Source organism: Pogona vitticeps, chromosome 2, assembly GCF_051106095.1.
Source record: "Pogona vitticeps strain Pit_001003342236 chromosome 2, PviZW2.1, whole genome shotgun sequence".
NCBI lineage: Eukaryota > Metazoa > Chordata > Lepidosauria > Squamata > Agamidae > Pogona > Pogona vitticeps.
Window position 1 is genome coordinate 127,268,443 of NC_135784.1, and position 18,892 is coordinate 127,287,334.

General features: G+C 46.7%; 1 protein-coding gene across 1 annotated transcript in view; it reads left to right on the forward strand.

Moving 5' to 3' along the window:
- The first annotated feature begins 641 nt into the window (after nt 1-641).
- Nucleotides 642-18,892, forward strand: part of USP43 (ubiquitin specific peptidase 43) — a 127,745-nt gene continuing 109,494 nt past the window's right edge. The window contains exons 1-2 of the mRNA XM_072990394.2: nt 642-1,419; nt 18,711-18,851. Of these exons, the coding sequence (XP_072846495.2) occupies nt 769-1,419; nt 18,711-18,851 (792 nt within the window). The 5' untranslated portion in view covers nt 642-768. The remainder of the gene's footprint in view (nt 1,420-18,710; nt 18,852-18,892) is intronic.

An 18,892-nucleotide genomic window follows, 5' to 3' on the forward strand; every position in this document is an offset into this window, starting at 1 on the left:
TCACGCGCGCCAACCGAAGCCTTTGCCCTCGCTCTCTTGCCAACCCCTTCCACCTCACGAGTTGATCCCATGCTTCAGCAGGGACGGACCGGTATCGGAGCCAAGAAGGGAGCCGTCGAGGGTCAAGCAGCTTGCAAGGGGAGAAAAAGCCCTACTGCCGCCGCCGCCGCCTCGACGGGCCGCCCCTCTCTTCCCTGCCTCGCCCGATCTGGTCGAGCCGATCCTGCTCCCGATACCTGCCAGGCTCCCGAGGATGCCACTTCTTAGCAGCCGCCGCCAGAGCAGCAACGCCTCGCCTGCAAAATCGCAGCCTCCTCTTCCCTTCCCCGCCGCCTCGCCGCTCTCCCCGGCTGTCGAACCAGGCGAGCGAGCTCCGAAGAGCGGGAGGTGGTGCTCGGCTCCGCCTCGCCGCCAAACTAAGCCCCCCCCGTCTACTTTAGTTCCCCCGGCTCTCTGTGGGGAACTCGGGAGGCGGGGAGAAAAACCCCACCAAAGCAACGTGCCCTTGGCGCCTGGGCGAAGGGGGATGCCCGCCTGCCCGCTGCCATGAGCCCGGCGCGCTCCTCTCCGCCTCCCTGCCCAGCCCTGCCCAGCCGGCAGCCGCGGGGGGCGGGCGGAGAGGCGCGCAGCGCCCGGGGAGGAGGAGGAGGAGGAGGGCGCAGGTAGCCGAGGAGCGGCAGGCGCGGGAGGAGGAGGAGGAGGAGGACGCGGCGGCGGCGGCGGCGGTTGGCGGCGGAGCAGCGAGCGGCTGGCCGCAGCCTGGCCCCGATGGGTGAGCTCGAGGCGGAGGCGAAGCGTGGTGGGCCCGGCGGGCAGACCCCGCCGCCGGGCAGGGCTCGCGGCTTCGAGCCGCGCCACGCCGGGGCCGGACGGCGGCGCCGAGCCGTGCGCGCCCTGAGCAGACTGGCCCGCCGCCTCCTGCAAACTTTGCGGGGGGCGCGGCAGAGGCGGCCGCCGCAGCAGCAACAGCAACAGCAGCAGCAACAGCAGCGGGGCCGGGAAGGCGCCGAGGCGGAGGACGACGAAGGCGGCTTCAAGCGCCCGCCCGGGCCCGAGCGCGAGCGCGGCCAAGCAGGTGGCGGCACCGGCGGCGGCGGCACCGGCAGCGCCCGCCTCTCCGTGGGCGCCCTGAGCCCAGCCCCGGCGGCCAGTCCGGGCGATCCGCGCCCGCTCACTCCCGGCGCGCAGGGGCTCAAGAACCACGGCAACACGTGCTTCCTCAACGCCGTGGTCCAGTGCTTGAGCCACACCGAGCTGCTGGCCGCCTTCCTCCTCCTGGCCTTGCCCGACCCACAGGGGGGCCCCCACCGCGGGCCTGGGGCCGGAACCGCCGCCGGCGAGGTCACGCGGCACTTGGCGGCCCTGGTGCGCGCCCTCTGGACCCTCGAGTACACCCCGCAGCTCTCCGCCGACTTCAAGGTAGGGGCCGGACGAGTGTCGCCGAGCGTGTGTGTGGGGGGGGGCGAGGGCAGCCCCAGACGGGACGCGCGCGCCTTCCTCGAGGCGGGCCGGACGCCTCCGTCTTTGGAGCCACCTGTCACCCGCGACTGTGGGGTTTTCAGGCGGCCCCCTCCTGCTCCCGACGATTGAGGAGTCTGGCCACTTCTGCCTGACCCCCCCCCCCCCCGTAAACTCTGCCCGCCTTTCTGTATTTAGTTTAGTTTCTGAACTAGTTAGTGTTCACACGTGTTTCCTCACGCTGACGTTGTGGCTGTCCTTCCCGATGGGCTCCTGGTGCTAAACGTTTGGCAGAGAAAGGAGGATTGGGACGGGGCGGGGAATCCACCGCCTCCCTCGGCGCGCCTCGCTCGCCCGCCACCTGTTTGGTCGCACCACCCGCCTCCCCGGAAAGCAATCCCGCCGGTATCCCTCTAAGCGGGCGGGTCTGGCGGCAGGCATGGCTGCCTAGGGCAGGTGAATTGTCCTGGGTGAAGGAGAGGCAGCCTGCTGACAGCTGGTGCCCGGGGTGCTCCTCGGAGGCGCGCCAAAAAGTTTCGCGAGGAGAGTTACCGGATCTGAGAGGGATTCTTTTTTTTTTTAGGGATGGATGGGTTCCATGTTATTTGGGAGCGAATTGAATTCAAGAGGGCAGGTGCCAGCCCATAAGGGATCAGCTGCAGCAATGCAATCTTCTGTGCCAATATGGTAGTTGTGTGTACTGATGTTGATAGGGGTGTGGGGAGCTGTGTCCTTGTGCACAGCCAGAGGGAGGGGAAACAACATTTCCCCTCTCTCGGCAGTTCTTTTCAGTTGGAGAAGCAAATAGATAAATTAGGAGGAGAGATTCCAATGCAGGACATCCGGTTTGGCTGGATCTCAGAGGTATTTCTCCGAAACAGACCTTGCGGGTGATGTAGTAGAGAGGTAGCTAGCAAGTGTGGTCTGACAGACTCTGCTGTGTTTTAGATACTTGCTTTGAAATGAGCTGTTTCTTACGGAGTCATTGCTTTGCTTGTGTGCATGGGTTGTGGAGGTGAACATAGCAGCAGGTGGGGAACAAAGATCAGAGAGGCCAAAACTCAGCGCTGGCGCATCTTCTTCCAGCCTCACTCCCTGCAGACCACGTGCCTGCAGAGGCTCCTGCTTCTCGTCCCTGGGCATCTCAAGGGCCATCTGTTAGGAAGGAGTGAAACTTCTTGCAACCTCGGCACTTTATCAACATGCTTAGGAGGCACTGTTATAGAACAAGCTGGGCAGGATGCAGCATACTTATATGTTTGTGTGTGTGTGGGGGGGAATGGCAGTTTGGTGTGCAAAAGAACAAAAGATCGTGTAGAGAGAAACTGTGGAAATAAACTGAACCTAGCACTGCTGCTACTGGTGGTATTGGTCATGAGCCAAAAGACAAAGAGCCTGTCAGGCACACACACACACAGGGTGTGAGCGCCTGAACACCAGTCCCAGTTTGAACCTTTTCCCTTGGGTATAAGGAAGCCCTTGGATGCTGCTTGCAGGAGGGGCCCCAGCCAACTCTTAATCAAGCTCAAGAGAGTTAGTAAAGATGTCTGGACTGCGCAGGTCATGGGTGGTTTGTGAGCTAGGATGGGATGGAATTGGGGGGGGGAGCTTTGTGCCCAAGGTAACAGGCTGTTGCTGGGTGCAAGACACCTTGCAAGGAAGCTGAGCTTGGACCAGTAGGTTATGGCAGTGGTTCGAGTTTGTGCATTTGAAAGTCTGAAGACCAGGATGACTGTGCACTGTGACCGTGCACTGTGGAGGGCTTGTGCAGTGGTAGAGAAGGATGGCCTCATCCACAAGAGGAGGAATTGGGTATGTGTGTTTTCTGATAGCAGTGCTGGAATTTCCTAGTTTGGTGGTTGGAGGATTTGATGGACAGCCGGGGGGGGGGGTTGGGAGAGGAATGCTCTGTGTAGAAAAGTGAACCTCTGACTGCTAGGATCAGGAGGCCTCCAGGGCTAAAAGTCTTCCCAGTTTCTTTTAGTTGTTTGAAGCTATTATCTGGTCACTCTTGTTGTCAGATTGGATTTCTTCCAGAGGTGAGCCTTTCCTATCTCTGTTTCTCACATTTGGCTGCTGGCTGGCTGAGGCACTTTGAAGCCAATGCCTGAACCAGGGTGTTGGGAAAAACCTCCTGTTACTTATTCAGCTCTCTGACAGTTGCGCTGATACCAGGATGGTGCATGGGAGTATGTGTGGGGCTGTCCATATCAATGGGGGCAACTGCTGCCAAAGGTGAAATTGTTCCAGCTTCATTGGTTTTATCTTCTTCTTTTCTCTTTGTAACCATGCAGGGTGTCTGTACGTTAAGGAAAAACCCCAGATAGAAACTGAAGCTTCAGAATCCTGCAGCATTTCATTTTTGTGTTTGTTTTAGAGACACACATTCCAGGTTCTGCAGGAAATGATGTTCAAGGCAGAATAGGCTTTAGAGACTAAAATCCTGTTTCTAAGCATAGTAAGTCCCAGGTAGGGCAGTCCCTTTTGAATCAGGGGAACCTAGGGAGAAGCTGACTCACCAAATCCTCACTGATGCAATGGGCCTACTCTATTGTAACTTACTATGGCAAGTAACAGGATTTCAGCCAAAGTATACTATCAGTATTTAATCTTAAAGTGGTGTGTTGGAGGGTGTGCATTATAAGCGAGGTGATCACTCTCATTATAGACAGCACACCCTGTAACTCACACAACTGCTTCAGAACTGAAAGTCATTTCCCAACCTCATAACATCATTTAATATTTCTAGTTTATATTCCAGCTTTTGTGTCGCTTTGAGAATGCCCACTGTAAAGTGGTCTGTATTCTATTGTGTGGCATGGAAATGTAGCCCTTAACACAGGCTGCTATAACAAATGATAGCTTGCAAGCAGCATCCAAACATTTGAAATGTGGATTTATTACAGGTTGTTAAAAAAAGTTCTTGAGCAATAATATGGCAAATGAATGAAGACCAAGAAAAGTTAGACTACATTGATCATGTGATGAGAAACAGAAAATACAGATGGTTACTGTGGATAACTTAGGTTATAATTAACATGAAAGACATATAAGGAGGAGTAGAACTAGTTGGTTGAACACCTGTAGAGCTTAGTTTGGATGCAATACGATGTCATTATTTGCAGCATCATTCAAAACCATGATGCTGTCCGCTACCTTAGTAGGAAAGGAACAAGAAGGAAAGGTAGAAAACCTTTGGCAGGGTGAAAAGGTGGAAGTTAGATTTGAAGAACTGTGCTTGTGTAAGTGCAGGTGGAAGAACGCCAGGGCCCAGAACACTTCCCTCAATGACTGTAACATTAATGGATTGCTTCCATGGGTGAATGAGCCATCGCAGATTGAACACTACCAAAGCAAATACTTCTGTATTGCCCAATGTCATCTTTGAAAGTGTGTGAGTGTGAGTGTAAGTGTGAGTGAGTGAGTGAACACACACACTTATCTGCCGGTCATTAAGGGGTTGGACAGTGTTAGTGAATGGAACACAGACTGGTGGAATTGTAAGACTGGAAGAGATCCAGAGATCAGCCAGTCCAGCAGCCCTACCAATGCAGAAATGCATGGTGAAAGCAGCACTTACACACGACCAGCCAATTTCTGTTTTAAAAACCTCCAGTAAGAGTTCATTCTCATCTGATGTCATCTGATCCAGTGCCCAACAGCATTCTTATGAGAAATTTCTTCCTGTTTAGTAGGAATTTTGGGCATGAGAAACATTATATATATTTTTGCTTCTTTTTCAACAACCAGCCAGCCATTCTATGCTCCTCCACCTCTGTATGTGTTTTGTGTGTAATGTGTGTGTGAATGCACTTTGCTTCTCAGTGAGGAAGGTTGCTAGCTTTGTGTGGAGACATCCCATGCAATTTGCAAACATCATGATGGGAAACAAATGGATTTTTTCTTATTCTGGAGGTAAAAGGGCTCGTGGGGGTTAGAGTTTGCACTCTGAGATGTTTCAGAATATTGAGATAACTTGAATCAATGAGAAGGAAGATTTTCTCAGGTATTCCTCACTTCCCCTAGTGTGAAGTCATCAAAATGATGCACTGGCATAACGTGACTCTATCCCTACCCTGTGCTTGCTTGCATGCTGCCTGAGCATTCTCTGTCTTCTCCTAGACTTTTCTCTACAGCATAGGGAGCTACGGTTTCTTACATGGGAGGTGGGAAGAGAAGATTCTCTTACAAGATGGATACAAAATGTGAATACAGTAATATGTAATTTAGGATAAGCAAAGGGCACCAGGTTTCTTACTGTTGCTGGAATCCTGGTGCCGGCTGGCTGAATAATTCTCACAGATATTAACATGTGTGTTTGGGGGTGTGGATTTGTGGGGATTAAAATCTTTCCTAGACCTACATCCTTAAAAGCTGACAGAAAATAATATGTAGAGGCTTCTTTCAGCAGCCCTTGTCCACATTTCACGTTTTAGCTGCCTGGTGGGAGGACCCTTTGGTTCGTTGGTGCCTTCTGTTTGTTTATTGTGGTATGGAATAGTGATATATGTGCAGCGGGCTGTGTTCCTAGGCAACAGCATGACAGCAAAAGACTCTAGAAAGGAGATTGCGCGGGAAAGAGACGAGAATAGAGTCCTATGTGGAAAAATTGCTCTTGTGTCAGTCTTGTTGTCTCAGACAACTTCACATTCCAGTGGAACAAAACCTGCCCCTTTTCAGTTCTGTCTGAAAGTCTCTCTCACACATATCTGGGTTACAGAGAGTTTTGGGAACGAAACCGCCCGGTTGAGTCCCACACACAAATCCCCTGCTGTGTCGTCACTTGGGAACTGATTGCTAGAGGGAGCCTGTCTGGTAACTTTAGCCTGGGAGCTGGCCTGGGAACACAGAGAAGGGCTTTTTTTCTGTGGAACTCTTGTTTTGTTCCTAATGAGCAGGTGGAGGGGAGAGACGTCAGAAGGGTGGGGGAGAGTGGCAGGGAGGGGAGCCCCTCCTGTTGATTGAATGGGGCCACCATGAACTCAGTCAGAGCGCTCCCACAAGGGCCTTTTGGAATCCTGCAGTGCAGAACCAGATCTCAAGCAAAAAAAAAATGGGGGGGGGGGAATCCTTTTTTGAATCACAGATCCCAGAATATTCCAGTCATCCTGGCCACTAGCTGTCCTTTTTGTGGAATCTTGGGAGTTACAGGCTAAACAAATGCCTCTTCCTGTCCCTAATCTGGAGCCTTTTTTACATCCAGTGTTGCTGCTTTGCAGGACCATTTTAAAAGGCAATACAAGCATAAATAAAAAGCCAGTGTGATGTATTTGTTAAGAGTGTTGGACTAGGTCTCAGGAAATCCAGATTCCAATCTCAAAGCTCACTGGGTGTTCAAACCATTTACCATCCCACCCAGTCTCTTCTTTTCCTCTCAAGGTTGTTGAGAGGAGGAAAAGAAGGAGGAAAAGGACCATGCACACCACCTTCAACTCTTTGAAAGCAAAGTGTGCTCAAAGCAAAGCAAAGCTTGCTGCTTATAAACTGCCCCATAGCACTTAAAGTAGTCTCTGTGTGGTTTACAATCCAGTTATGCAGGCTACATATTGCTCCCTGCCCCCAAGCTTGGTACTCATTTTAGCAAGCTTGGAAAGATGGAAGGCTGAGTCCACCTCAAACTGGCTACCTGAATTCATCAGGATTGAACCCAGGTTGTGAGCAGAGACTTAACTGCAGTGCTGCAGTTTAACCACTGTATCATGAGGCTCCTAAAGGTCTGCATAAGGATAGCAAACAAACAAAAATTCTATGTGAGGAAAGGTTGCCCTGTTCTTTATCTTTGTTTCTCTTGAGCTCTTATAGGCAGTCACCCCTCCGTGCTCTTGTGAATAGTCAAATGTCATGTTCTGTTAGCATCCAGTGTTCCTGTGAGCCCCAGCTCAATGGTACACCTCACTGTTACCTTTTCTTTTCTAGTGCTGGGCCTCCTTTGGGTGGGGTTCATCCAGGTTAAAAGAGCAATAAAGCTTCCTATCCCTATCCAATGCATCTTCTCCCATTTTAGGAATTACAGAAAGAAAATAGTTTCTGGCAGAGCCCCATCCAATGAGAAACAGCTTCCTCCTGATGTAGGAAGACAGCCATTCAGCCTCACACACTAGAGTGCAGGATCTGGAACCAGTTGAAGGCCTGCCTAGACTATCCCCAAATGTTTGTGGATTCTTGTCGTGCCCAGCCAGTTACAACGATGGCCAGGAAGGGCTGAGGAGCACCATGGTGTGCTATAAGGAAGCAGGTGCAACAGAACTGTGAGAGAAGACCTTTTCCTCATAGAGATTTGAGGGGGAACTGTTGGTAGGGAGTTGTGAGGCAGAGCGGGAATGCCTAATCATTTCATAGCTCTACAGGTTTTCTGCCCCCCCCCCTTTGCAAATACCCAGAGAGAATCTTATGACAGGAGAGGGTTGAAGGAGTAGGCAATTCAGTGAAAACCTGGTAGTCCGTGGAAGTCTTTTTTGCACCTTCCTGCCTCAAACAGTCTTTATGTAATGTGCTTTCCTTGGAATCATAGAGTTAAAACTGATTTTTGGAGTTCATGAGATTAAGTGCCCTGTTCTGTGAAAGATGTGCCATACACAATTCAGCTATGTTGTCCCTAACAAAAAGCCGTCCAGCCTTACCTGGAACTCATCACCTCCCAAAGGCAGCTCTTCCCATGTTGAAGTCTGTCCTGGTGTTTAATCAAAATCTGTTTCCTTGCAATTGCTATAAATTCTTAATATTCCTGTACTCTGAAGCAACACAGGGCAAATCTGCTCAGTCTTCTGCATGAGAGCCTTTCAGATATTTGAAGATCACTGTCATCTGTTCCTTTGATCTTCTTTTCTCCAGATGAAAAATGCCAGTTGGTTTCCACCTCCTTACCACCCCAGGTTGTTCTTCTTTGTAAGTGCTGTTAATTGACAATGCCCTTCTTAAAATGTGGTGTCCATGCTGATGTGAACACAGGCACTCCAAGGATCTTCCCCACACTGAACAGAGTTGGAACCCTTGAGTTATTCAAACGATTTTCTCCATGTAATCCCAGTACTGTGGAGAGTGACAACATGGACAGATAACCTTCCCTGTCCATGTACTGTGTATGGACCTCCCCATGAACTGAAGTTCACACGAATGTGAATGTGGGTTTCTTGCTGATCAAGAGACCTAAATACTTTCTACAGGTTTCCTCTCTTCACCTCCACTTCCCCGCGCCAGTGCTTGGATAATGTTGGGGCAGGACTGATGCAGATGCAATAGTGACGGCAAAGTGAGTCCATGCAGCCCTGCTATTTTTCCTGCTATAGTTGAGAGCATTGAAATCCCGGGGAGCAAAATATCTGAACAGAAAGAATGTATTTTCCTGAAATCTGGACACTGTGGTAGGAACCATAAAACTATATGATTAGCTTATATTCATTCCACTTATGATCCCTTAAGATGAAACCAGATCACACAAGGTTTTGTCATAAGCATTTGTTTGGTTATTTTAATTTGTCTAAAGTAAGAAAGAGTCATGTCTTAAAGAGTAACTTTTTAAAAATTTGGTATGCATTTTCATGGACTGCAGCTCATTTCATCAAATCTTTCTAATAAACCAGACAGCAACCCACAAAAATGTAACAGAAATGAAAGATATTAGCCTTTAAGGTGCCATAAGACTCTATTGGTTTTTATGCAACAAATAGATCAAAAAGGCTATCCCTCTAGATTTGTTTGTTTCTTTGTTAAATAAACATGTATCCTGCCTTTCCAAGATGTCTGATGCAGCATATGTGAGGTATAAAGTCTATAAAATCCATCAATAAAACTAGTAAACAGTAATAAGTACTGTACTGCAATAAAACCCAAACAATGCAAGCATTAAATCCTAGCAGGAGAAGTCAGTGGAGAAAGTGGAGAAATAAGAATGTGAAAAACTGATTCATAAAAGGAACCGTGAAAGTAACAGGAGGGTGTTCCATGGTTTGTACAACATCATGAAAAAGCAGCCCTCTTAAGCAGCAGATGGGTATAAGGGTTGTAAGCGGACATAAGGACCTTTAAGAAATAAAGTGGGCCTAAAAGTAATATACCGGAGTGCCCAGGGACAGAAGGGACAGGTTGGTTAAAATGCAGCCCATCACCACTAGGTCTTTCTTCTGGAGTTCTGAACTGTTACATTCCCGTCGTTCCATATGGAGATGGCCTTAACCACTACAAAGGCTGAGGGCAGGTGCCCACCTAGAGGCGGAGGCTGGGTGGTGTGGAGGGAGGGGAACCATCTGGCTGTTCCCATGTGTTGGCTGTTCCCATGCCGCTCAGAGTGGTTGGATAGACCAGATGGGCGGGATACAAATCAAATCAAATAAATACAGTAAAATAAATTGGGTACAAGCGCTAGAAAAGCTGCCCTGCACCCCCTTAGCTAGCGTGCTACCCTCAGATATGATAGACAGACCCAGACCCACCGTTAACCTCACAGAGGGAGCTGGCTCAGATGGCACAGTGGTGGGAAAAGCCAATTCATACGACTTCTGCCCTTTACCCTGGCATGGCCTCTGCCTCTGGAGAACAGCCCTGGCTCTCCTGCACTCACTCTTGGTAGTGTGGACGTCAGTTGGCTCTGCCCTCACCAGTTCCCCCTTTTCTGCCTCCCTTTTAGTGGGGGGGGGAGGAAGTAGGGAACCATCTCTTCCTCTTTTGCGCATGGATGTGGGCAGGTGAAGGCGTGGATGCCACTTCTGGGTGGGTAGCTGGGAGTGCACAGGTTCCGTATCACTGTGTGTTCCTTGTTTTGGGTGTGGGTGCTGATGCAGCAGTAGCTTCAGATGGGGGCGAGGTGTTGGCTGCTGCTGTTCCCGTATTTTTTGGTATCTCCTTGGAGCTGGGCAAATATGTGGTGTCTTCCTCCATTGTGTGTAAACCCCCCCCCCATTGCTGCAGCTGAAGCAAAGTGGATACTTTACTGTCCACATCAGGCAGCAAGAGAGCTTGGACTGCCTCTGCTGTTCTCACCCCATTATTGAAATAAAATTTAACTGCTGTACTGCTCTAACAGGAAGGTTTTTTTTTCCTGATGTTGAACCAAAATCTGGCTAACTTGAGCCCATTGTTGCATGTCCTGCACTCTGGGATGATTGAGAACAGATCTTGCCCCTCCTCTGAATGACAGCCTTTCAAATATTTGAAAGTGCTATCATATCACCCTTCAGTCTTCTTTTCTCAAGGCTAAACATGTCCAGTTCTTTCCTCAGAAGGCTTGGTTTCCAGCCCCCTGATCATCATTGTTGCTCTCCTCTGAACTTGTTCCAGTTTGTCAGTATCTTTCTTGAAGGGTGGTGTCCAGAACTGGACACAGTACTCAAGGTGAGGTCTAACCAGTGCTGAATAGAGGGGAACTAACACCTTGCGGGATTTGGAAAGTATTCTTCTGTTAATGCAGCCTAAAATAGCATTAGCCTTTTTTATAGCCACAACACACTGTTGAATCTTTAGCTTGTGATCTATGACAATTCCAAGATCCTTCTTGCTCGTAGTTTTACTGAGCCAGGTATCCCCCATCTTGTAACTGTGCAATTGGTTTCTTTTACTGAGGTGTAGTACTTTGCACTTATTCCTGTTTGTTACATACAGCACTGATGGTACCTGTCTGTCATGGGTTTGGAGGGAAAGTTCCATCCTATGGGGAGTGGAAGGCGGGACATCAGGGGGGAGGTGCTGTACTGTATATATATGTGGAGCTTGTGTGGAGAGTGAGGAGTTGGAGTCTGTGTGTCAGACTGAGTACAACTGTGTGTCAGTTGGTACATACCTGATAGGTTCAGGTTTCTTTATAGGTAGCCAGAACTGATAGGTTCAGGGTCTGTGCTTTACTTTAAAGTGTTCTGTGTGAACCAAACTGTTGTATGTATGATTGAGACTAAGCCACGTTATAGTATCTTATTTACTTGATCTTTTTATTTACCCTGTTTGTTATTTAAATAAACCTTGTTCTTTTGTTTGTTAAAAATCCATTCCTGGTCTGTGTGACTCCTTATAGGGAATGGTTGGTGGCAGCATAATTAAAGTGTGGCATACTCCAGTAGGTCTGGGGTTGTCACACTGTTGAATTTCATTCTGTTGTTTTCATCCCAGTGCTCCAGCCTATCAAGGTCATTTTGAATTTTGTTTCCGTCTTCCGGGATGTTAGCTATTCCACACAATTTGGTGTCATCTGCAAATTTGATTAGCCTTTGATTAGCATTCCCCCGGATCTAGGTCATTAATAAAAATTTTGAAGAGCACATGGCCCAGGACTGACTCTCGAGTACCCCACTTGTTACCTCCTCCCAGTTTGAGGAGTCATTAATAATCACTCTCTGAGTACGATTCTGTAGTCAACTGTGTATCTACCTGACAGTTGTTCTGTCCAGCCCACACCTAATTAGCTTGCTAATCAGAAGATCACAGGGCACTTTGTCAAAAGCGTTGCTGAAGTCAAGATATACTATGTCTCCAGCTCTCCCCCTGTCTATTAGATAGGTTACCTCATCAAAGAATGAGATAAGATTAGACTGGCAGGATTTGTTCTTGAGAAATCCGTGTTGGCTTCCAGTTATTACTGCATTGTTTTCTAGATGCTTGCATAGTGACCAATTTATAATTTGTTCCAGAATTTTCCCTGGGATTGATGTCAGTCTGACTGGTCTGTAATTCCCATATTTCTCCCCTCCCCCCCCTTGAAGATAGGAACAACATTAGCCCTGCTCCAATCATCTGGCACCTCACCCATTTTCTATTATTCCAAGAAAATAATGGACAGAGGTTCTGGGAGTTCTTTGGCCAATCCCTTCAGTATTTTCAGGTGCAATTCATCTGGCCCAGGAGATTTGAACTCATTCAAGGTCTCTCTCTCTCTCTCTCTCTCTCTCTGTGTGTGTGTGTGTGTGTGTGTGTGTGTGAGAGAGAGAGAGACAGAGAGAGAGAGACAGAGAGAGAGAGAGAGAGAGACAGACAGACAGACAGACAGACAGACAGACAGACAGAAGGAGACAGAGAGAGAATGTCTTGAGCTAGGCCTTATTCTACATCCCCATTAAAGCTGTGATTTCCTATGAATATTGAGAATCCTTGTTCTGGGGCTTATCAGACAAATAGTTGCAAAGAATTAGTTATACTAAAGGCTGCACAGGTGATTGCTAGGTTACATCTACCTGGAGCCATTCTCCTTTCTTTGGAAGCAGTTACAAATGATTGGCAGTCTTACCTGGCCTTTTCTCCTTGTCCCATGCCAAAAATAGTTCATGCCATCGTGGCATTATAGCTGAACCAATCAGACAGGTTTGGGTGAATGGACAGCTCTTTCTTGCTCTCTCCCAGTGCCTGCTGATTTGGTCTGCTCTGAGATTGTTCAGCTCATGTTTATTTATTGCTCCTGTTTCTGCTGTGCCTGTGCTGGTAATAATACATTTTCCATCATGCTGCTGCTAGTGCCCCCACCACTGACCTCCCCTTTTTACTCTTCTCACAGGTCCTTGATCAGCAATAAATGAAGGGGTGGGGTGTGGTAATAAGCTGGACAGCAGGCATTCAGATTCCTGGGTTGAACAGAGGAAGGAAACAGATCTGCTTGACTCAGTTGGTTAATCAGTTAATCAGAAATACTTGAACCAGAGGCAGTTTACTTTTATGCCTGGAAATGATCTATTTAGATCCACATTATCTGGCTTAAGTTACTGGGCTACAAGAATAGCTGAAGTAACTTAACTTAGAAATTGTGATTAATTTCTGCTATGCAGTGATGTTCAGGATACATTGTACTCTGTTCTGTAACTTCATTATAATGCTCTCTTGATCCTATTTCCGTTGCCTGCCTTCTACTTGAACTTTGTTGAGTTGATCCCATTCCTGGATTTTTGCTTGACTTTAGCTGGACCAGAGCAGTTGTATTACGTAGAAATATATAGCAGAACATCATGAAGCAGGCCCCCATGTGCATGTTTGAGATAAAGATGTGTCTAAGGATTGCCATGCCAACACTGTCGGTTGAGCGGGCAAGAGTTTGTCCAGTTTAAGCCAGTTATCTGCATGTTCTTGGTACAATTCCCACATTCTTCAAGTTCTAATGTTAAGCAAAATTTCTCTCCATATATTGGCTCCCTACAAGGCAATGGACCTTCCTTTCCTTCCCTCAGAGACTTGTATGTAAGCCCTTTGACCATTCTGAAATTGTACAGCCAAAATGCCTTTAATGTGATTCAAAACACTTGAAAACCACCTGCTCTTTGATGGGACCTTGGATAATGAGAAAAATGGAACATTCCTTCTTGCTTATCAGAGTTCTCCTCCTCCAGTTTCCAACTCCTCATATAGAGAAGAAATAAAGATACTGTTACAAGGGGTCTGAGGGAAGGAACACAATGTTGATTTTTGCATCTGCCAGTAGCACTTGCTAGTATTCACACAAACAATAGGTGAGAAAAAGTATTACGATTTGTTTTTTAGGTATTTTTTGAGAGGAAAATAATTGTGTCTGTTCTAACTGGAAGCTGTGATAAAATGCAAACAGGTTGTAAAATGATTCATATAGAAGTTTTCCACAGGGTCTCTCTCTCTCTCTCTCTCTCTCTCTCAGTGAGAAGAAAATTAACAAGTACTGTAAAGTGTTTCACCTATGAAATACTTCTGATATCAGAAAAAACCACCAGAACCTTTGCTCATTTGATTTTTTTTTTATCTGTGAGAGGAACAGGCACAGGGGCAGGCAGTAGGACAGGACACTGAAAACTGTATTTTTTTTTAAAAAAAACATCTAAACTCGTGAGAATGTTTTTTTAAAAAAAAAAGAACCATAGAAAATGCTATGTTACAGATGATAAAAGTTTTTGGGAACACTCTTTCTCATTCAGCTCATTTGTATGTATTTGATAGCCCCCCCCCATTAAGCATTCAATTGCAAAGACACATTCGTTTGTGCAGAAGGCATGAAGCAGAGTAATGAGCCCATCTTCTTCTGTAGCAATTTCTGGTGATTGCTGCCCACTCTTTTCTGATACATGGAGCTGCCCAGGGAGATGGCTGAGAATGATGTTTTATTATAGTAATATTCCCAAGCAACTCCGTATTTAATTTCTGTTTAAAAGGACGGTTATTATGCAGCCATAAGCTACAAGGCTTCAGCGATGAGCTACCTGCTGAGGTTTCACTACGTGTTACAGATAAGTATCTGGAGGGCAGAACTGTTAACATCCCTATGCTATATAGATATGTTAATAATGAAGAGCTTGTTAGCATATAATTGCTCTTCAGTATCTAAAGACCATGGGCAAGAAACTTTGCTTGAGGAGGTAGTAGATTTGGATGGCTTTGGAGCCCAGGCTTAAGACTAGACAAGGAGCTGTGATGCATGACTGCTCATGGTTTTGATTTCTTGGTAGATTAAGCCAGGATCCAGAGCTAAGGGACAGCTGAAACAAACCACGGCCAGGAAGACCATGGTTGCCTGGGGAGTGTTGAGCCAAAACCAGGAGGGTTTTTTTTTTATAGCTCTTCCTGTCTAGGGAGGCCTAATGGCCAACTTAGGTGCACTGTGTTGATCAAGGACTTGGAAACACTTCAGGAAGCCAAAGTTATAAGTTAACTTATATGCTGCCCAGAGACCTTTGGGTAGTGTGGGTGGCATATAAGTTAAACAAACAAACAAACAAATATATTCACAAAGGCTTTCATGGCCGGGATCTAATGGTTGTTGTGGGTTTTTCGGGCTTTTTGGCCGTGTTCTGAAGGTTGTTTTTCCTAACATTTTGCCAGTCTCTGTGGCCAGCATCTTCAGAGGACTGGAGTTAGAACTCTATCTCCCAGAGCACAGAGTTCTGACTCCTGGCCTCTGAAGATGCCGGCCACAGATACTGGCGAAATGTTAGGAAGAACAACCTTCAGAACACGGCCAAAGAGCCCAAAAAACCCACAACAAGAAAATAAATAAATAAGTTGGAACAGTTAGTTTTGGGGACTACATCTCCCAGAATCCTTTGACCAGCATGGTCAGGCCAGCTGAGGGTTCTTGGGCTTCTAGTTCCCCCAAAATAACTGTTCTGGACTGTGCTACAATTATGTTCCAATGTTCAGTCCTGATGGCTCGCTATGGGGGCAGCTGTGTACAGACTGGAGGCTCTAGCCCTGGTGAGACTGATAGTGAAGTGGAGTAGACCAGATCTTTTTCCTTGGCTGTGAGGGAATGGCAGAACAACTTCTTCTTTGTAACTACATCCACCAAGGTCTGCACACCCCCTCCGTTCCTCGACTGCTCAATAAATACCTTCACCTTGCTGGTCCCAGCAAGCTCAGAAATCTTGTTGGTAGTGAGTAGTTTTGTTTGTTTGTTTGTTTGTTTGTTTGTTTTGAATGCCAGTTTCTTTGAATGAAGCTTTTATGGGGCAGTGTGTGGTAATCTTGTAAGCAGTGCTGCCTTGTACACCTGCATCCCAGCTCGTTCTGGTATGCGGCCCCTTTATTTGGCATAGGTTCTTTTTGTGCATGCTTTTGCTGCATATTTTCATGCTCTTAGCATTCCTGTCTCAGCATCCTAAATGTCTCACTTAGACAAAGCAGAGTAGTATTTAGGGAACAGCTTGCTCTTGAAATAGAGCATGTGGGAGAGGTTACTGTGGAGGGGTGGAGAGCAGGCTGTGTATACATTTTCAGTGTTGATAAGAATTGTTAAGGAATGAAAGTGCCTTGAATTAAATGAGAAGGCTGGAGGGGAAGGCATTTTGACATTGATTAGTAGATACTGCTAGCTGGAATGAAAAAGGAATGGCCCTCACCTTCGGACCTTTGCTTGCATGTGGCCAAAAGCACGTGGGGAACTGTTGTTGAAGATGGAGTGTGGGTTATGCTGAGGTGCATTGATTGGGATGCTTAGTCTAGATTGTGTCTCCATGTAGTGAACTATGACTCCCATCATCCCCAGCCAATATGGCCATGGTTCCAGTACCTCTGGACAGCACAAGGTTGGAGCAGGCTGGGCTATGAGATTGTCATATTAAAAGGACAAAAGAAAACTGGAAAAGCTCTGTGTCATTAATTATTACAACACAGGCAGTTTTGTTTTCCCCGAAGTACATGCCACAATGGAGGAGATTTCACTTGTTGAGTGTCTGTCCATTTCACAGCTCATGAAAGCAGAGGTGGCTTGCTGGGGTGGGTAAGCAGGTGGGCATTGTTGGAGTGGCTTCATGTCTGCCAGCAGCATAACCCAGGAGAAGATGTACTCTTGGGTCCCACGAGTAGCTTGTGTCTGTCCAAAAAAAGAAAGAAAGAAAGGCTGTCCTCTAGTCCTTCGTCCATGAGCTGCCCAAACAGCCCACTGGTTTATGGCTTTGGGCATAAGAAAGGTGCGTTAGATACAGAAGATTTCCCAGTCTGTGCAAAAAATATGGCAAACTGCATGCAGACCTGCAGTTTAGCTGGGCCTCTGTATCTGCTGGAGAGTGGGGGACCCCTGGATTTCTCAAAACATCCCCTATTCAGAAAATCACAGCAAGGTGTGTCCAGCTGCGCTTTGTGACCTTTGTGTGTGATGATGCATGTGGGACAGCCTTTGGGAGAGAAGAGCAAAATGGCCCTGACAGGCAAAGGGGAGAAAGAGCCCGAACTCCTTCCTGTCTTCCCCTTGAGTTCTTTATAGTGTAGCTTTAGTTGTCATGGCAACTCTTTGGAAACTCAGTGGCAGGCAGAGCCCCTGTTTCTCTGCTCTAGAGCGGCACTGGGGATCAATTTATTATCTTTGCCTGATGCAGCAGTGATAAACTATATAATCCTGTCTCCTTCCCCCCCCCCCCCAAATAAGCAAGCCATCAAGATGCAGAGGGGCAGAACGTACGATTTAGGGATTTGGTTTGTCAGTATAATATAATATAATATAATATAATATAATATAATATAATATAATATAATATAATATAATATAATATATGTATCTGTAAAATAAATGTGGCATCAGTGTTTCTGATTTTGATGGTGGAAGAATGTGGGAAAATAATGTGGAGCTTTATGTGGTTAGGGATGATGGTATTATATGTTGCATGCTGTGGCCTTTTAGGTGGCATTGTAAGGTGTGATCTTCTAGCAAGTAGTCATAATAAATATGTTGAACTGTGACTAGGGAAGGCTGACTGGGGAGAGTCTGACCCCTTCTCAGCCATAAAAACTCACGGGGTAACCTAGCTTTCCACCTACATTGTCTCACAGGATTGTTTTAATGAGAAAGTGGGAAAGGTGAACCAAATATGCTGCCTTAAACTTCTTGAGGGGAAGAAAAGAATAAAAATGCAGTGAACAAATAAGTTGATACACCCTTTCTTTTTGTTATTGTTGCTGTTGTTGAATAGAATAACAGAATGATGTTCTATGGTCTTGGGTAAGAAAATATTCTGATTTTTGAAAAATAAAAACTCACCAGGGGGCCACATATGAGATTTTCTATATTTATCACTTTGATTCTTCTTTAAAGACATTTCCATGCTCTCTTTTGGTTAATTATCTTTTCTTTAAAACTTAGGGAGTGAGAAGGAAATGTCAGACTGTACTATCTTGTTTTCTGTACCATACATCCATTGTAATTACCACATTCTCAACCATGCAAGGTTACTGTTCTGATGTAGACAAACACCACCGGCAGATCTGGCCCAGCCGGTGTTAATTTTCTTGTCCTGCCCCAAACTAGTTACACATACTCCTGCTTGTGACTAAGTATCTCTTCTTGGTTGGTGCTTTCTAGAAATATATAGACCGGTAAATAGGGAAAGCTGCGAAACCATACTGCATGTTTGTATATTTACTTTCTTGGGCTACTGTTGTTTCCTGTTTCCTTTCGATTCCTTTATTTCAAATGCTATGTTGTTGTTTCATTACCCCTTCTGCTTAAAATATCTGTGAAGATTCTCAGTCATCCAGGTGTGGTTATCTGGAACTTGAGTCATGGCAGAGACTGAAGAAGCTACTTGGATGAGTAGCGAAATGTTTCAACCTAATAAGAAAAAAGTCCAGTTGCCATGACTCAACTTCCAGATATTCTAACTAAAAGGTATGTTGGGGTCAGTCTAAATTATGTGGCAGGTATTGTGCATAATGAGTGCCTAGATCTTATTTGGATGAGAAACGTACACCTGCCAGCACTAGTGCAGATTGGACTTGAGCCTTGCATGGCAGAATGCACCTGTATATCAGAACAATGCCCCCCACTTAGCAAACAGACATGCTACTTTCTCTTTGATGTGCCGTCTTAACTCTACCACTTGTTTTAACTGCAGCATGTCGTCTCAAAGTATGGTGCACAGTTCCGAGGAAATTCGCAACATGATGCCCTGGAGTTCCTGCTGTGGCTGTTGGACCGCATGCATGAAGACCTGTGTTCTGTTTCTCTCAGCCAAAAAGGGAAGGTGCCTGGAAAGGTCAGTGTTCTGTTAGAGAAGGCTCTGGTTTTACTCTGGAA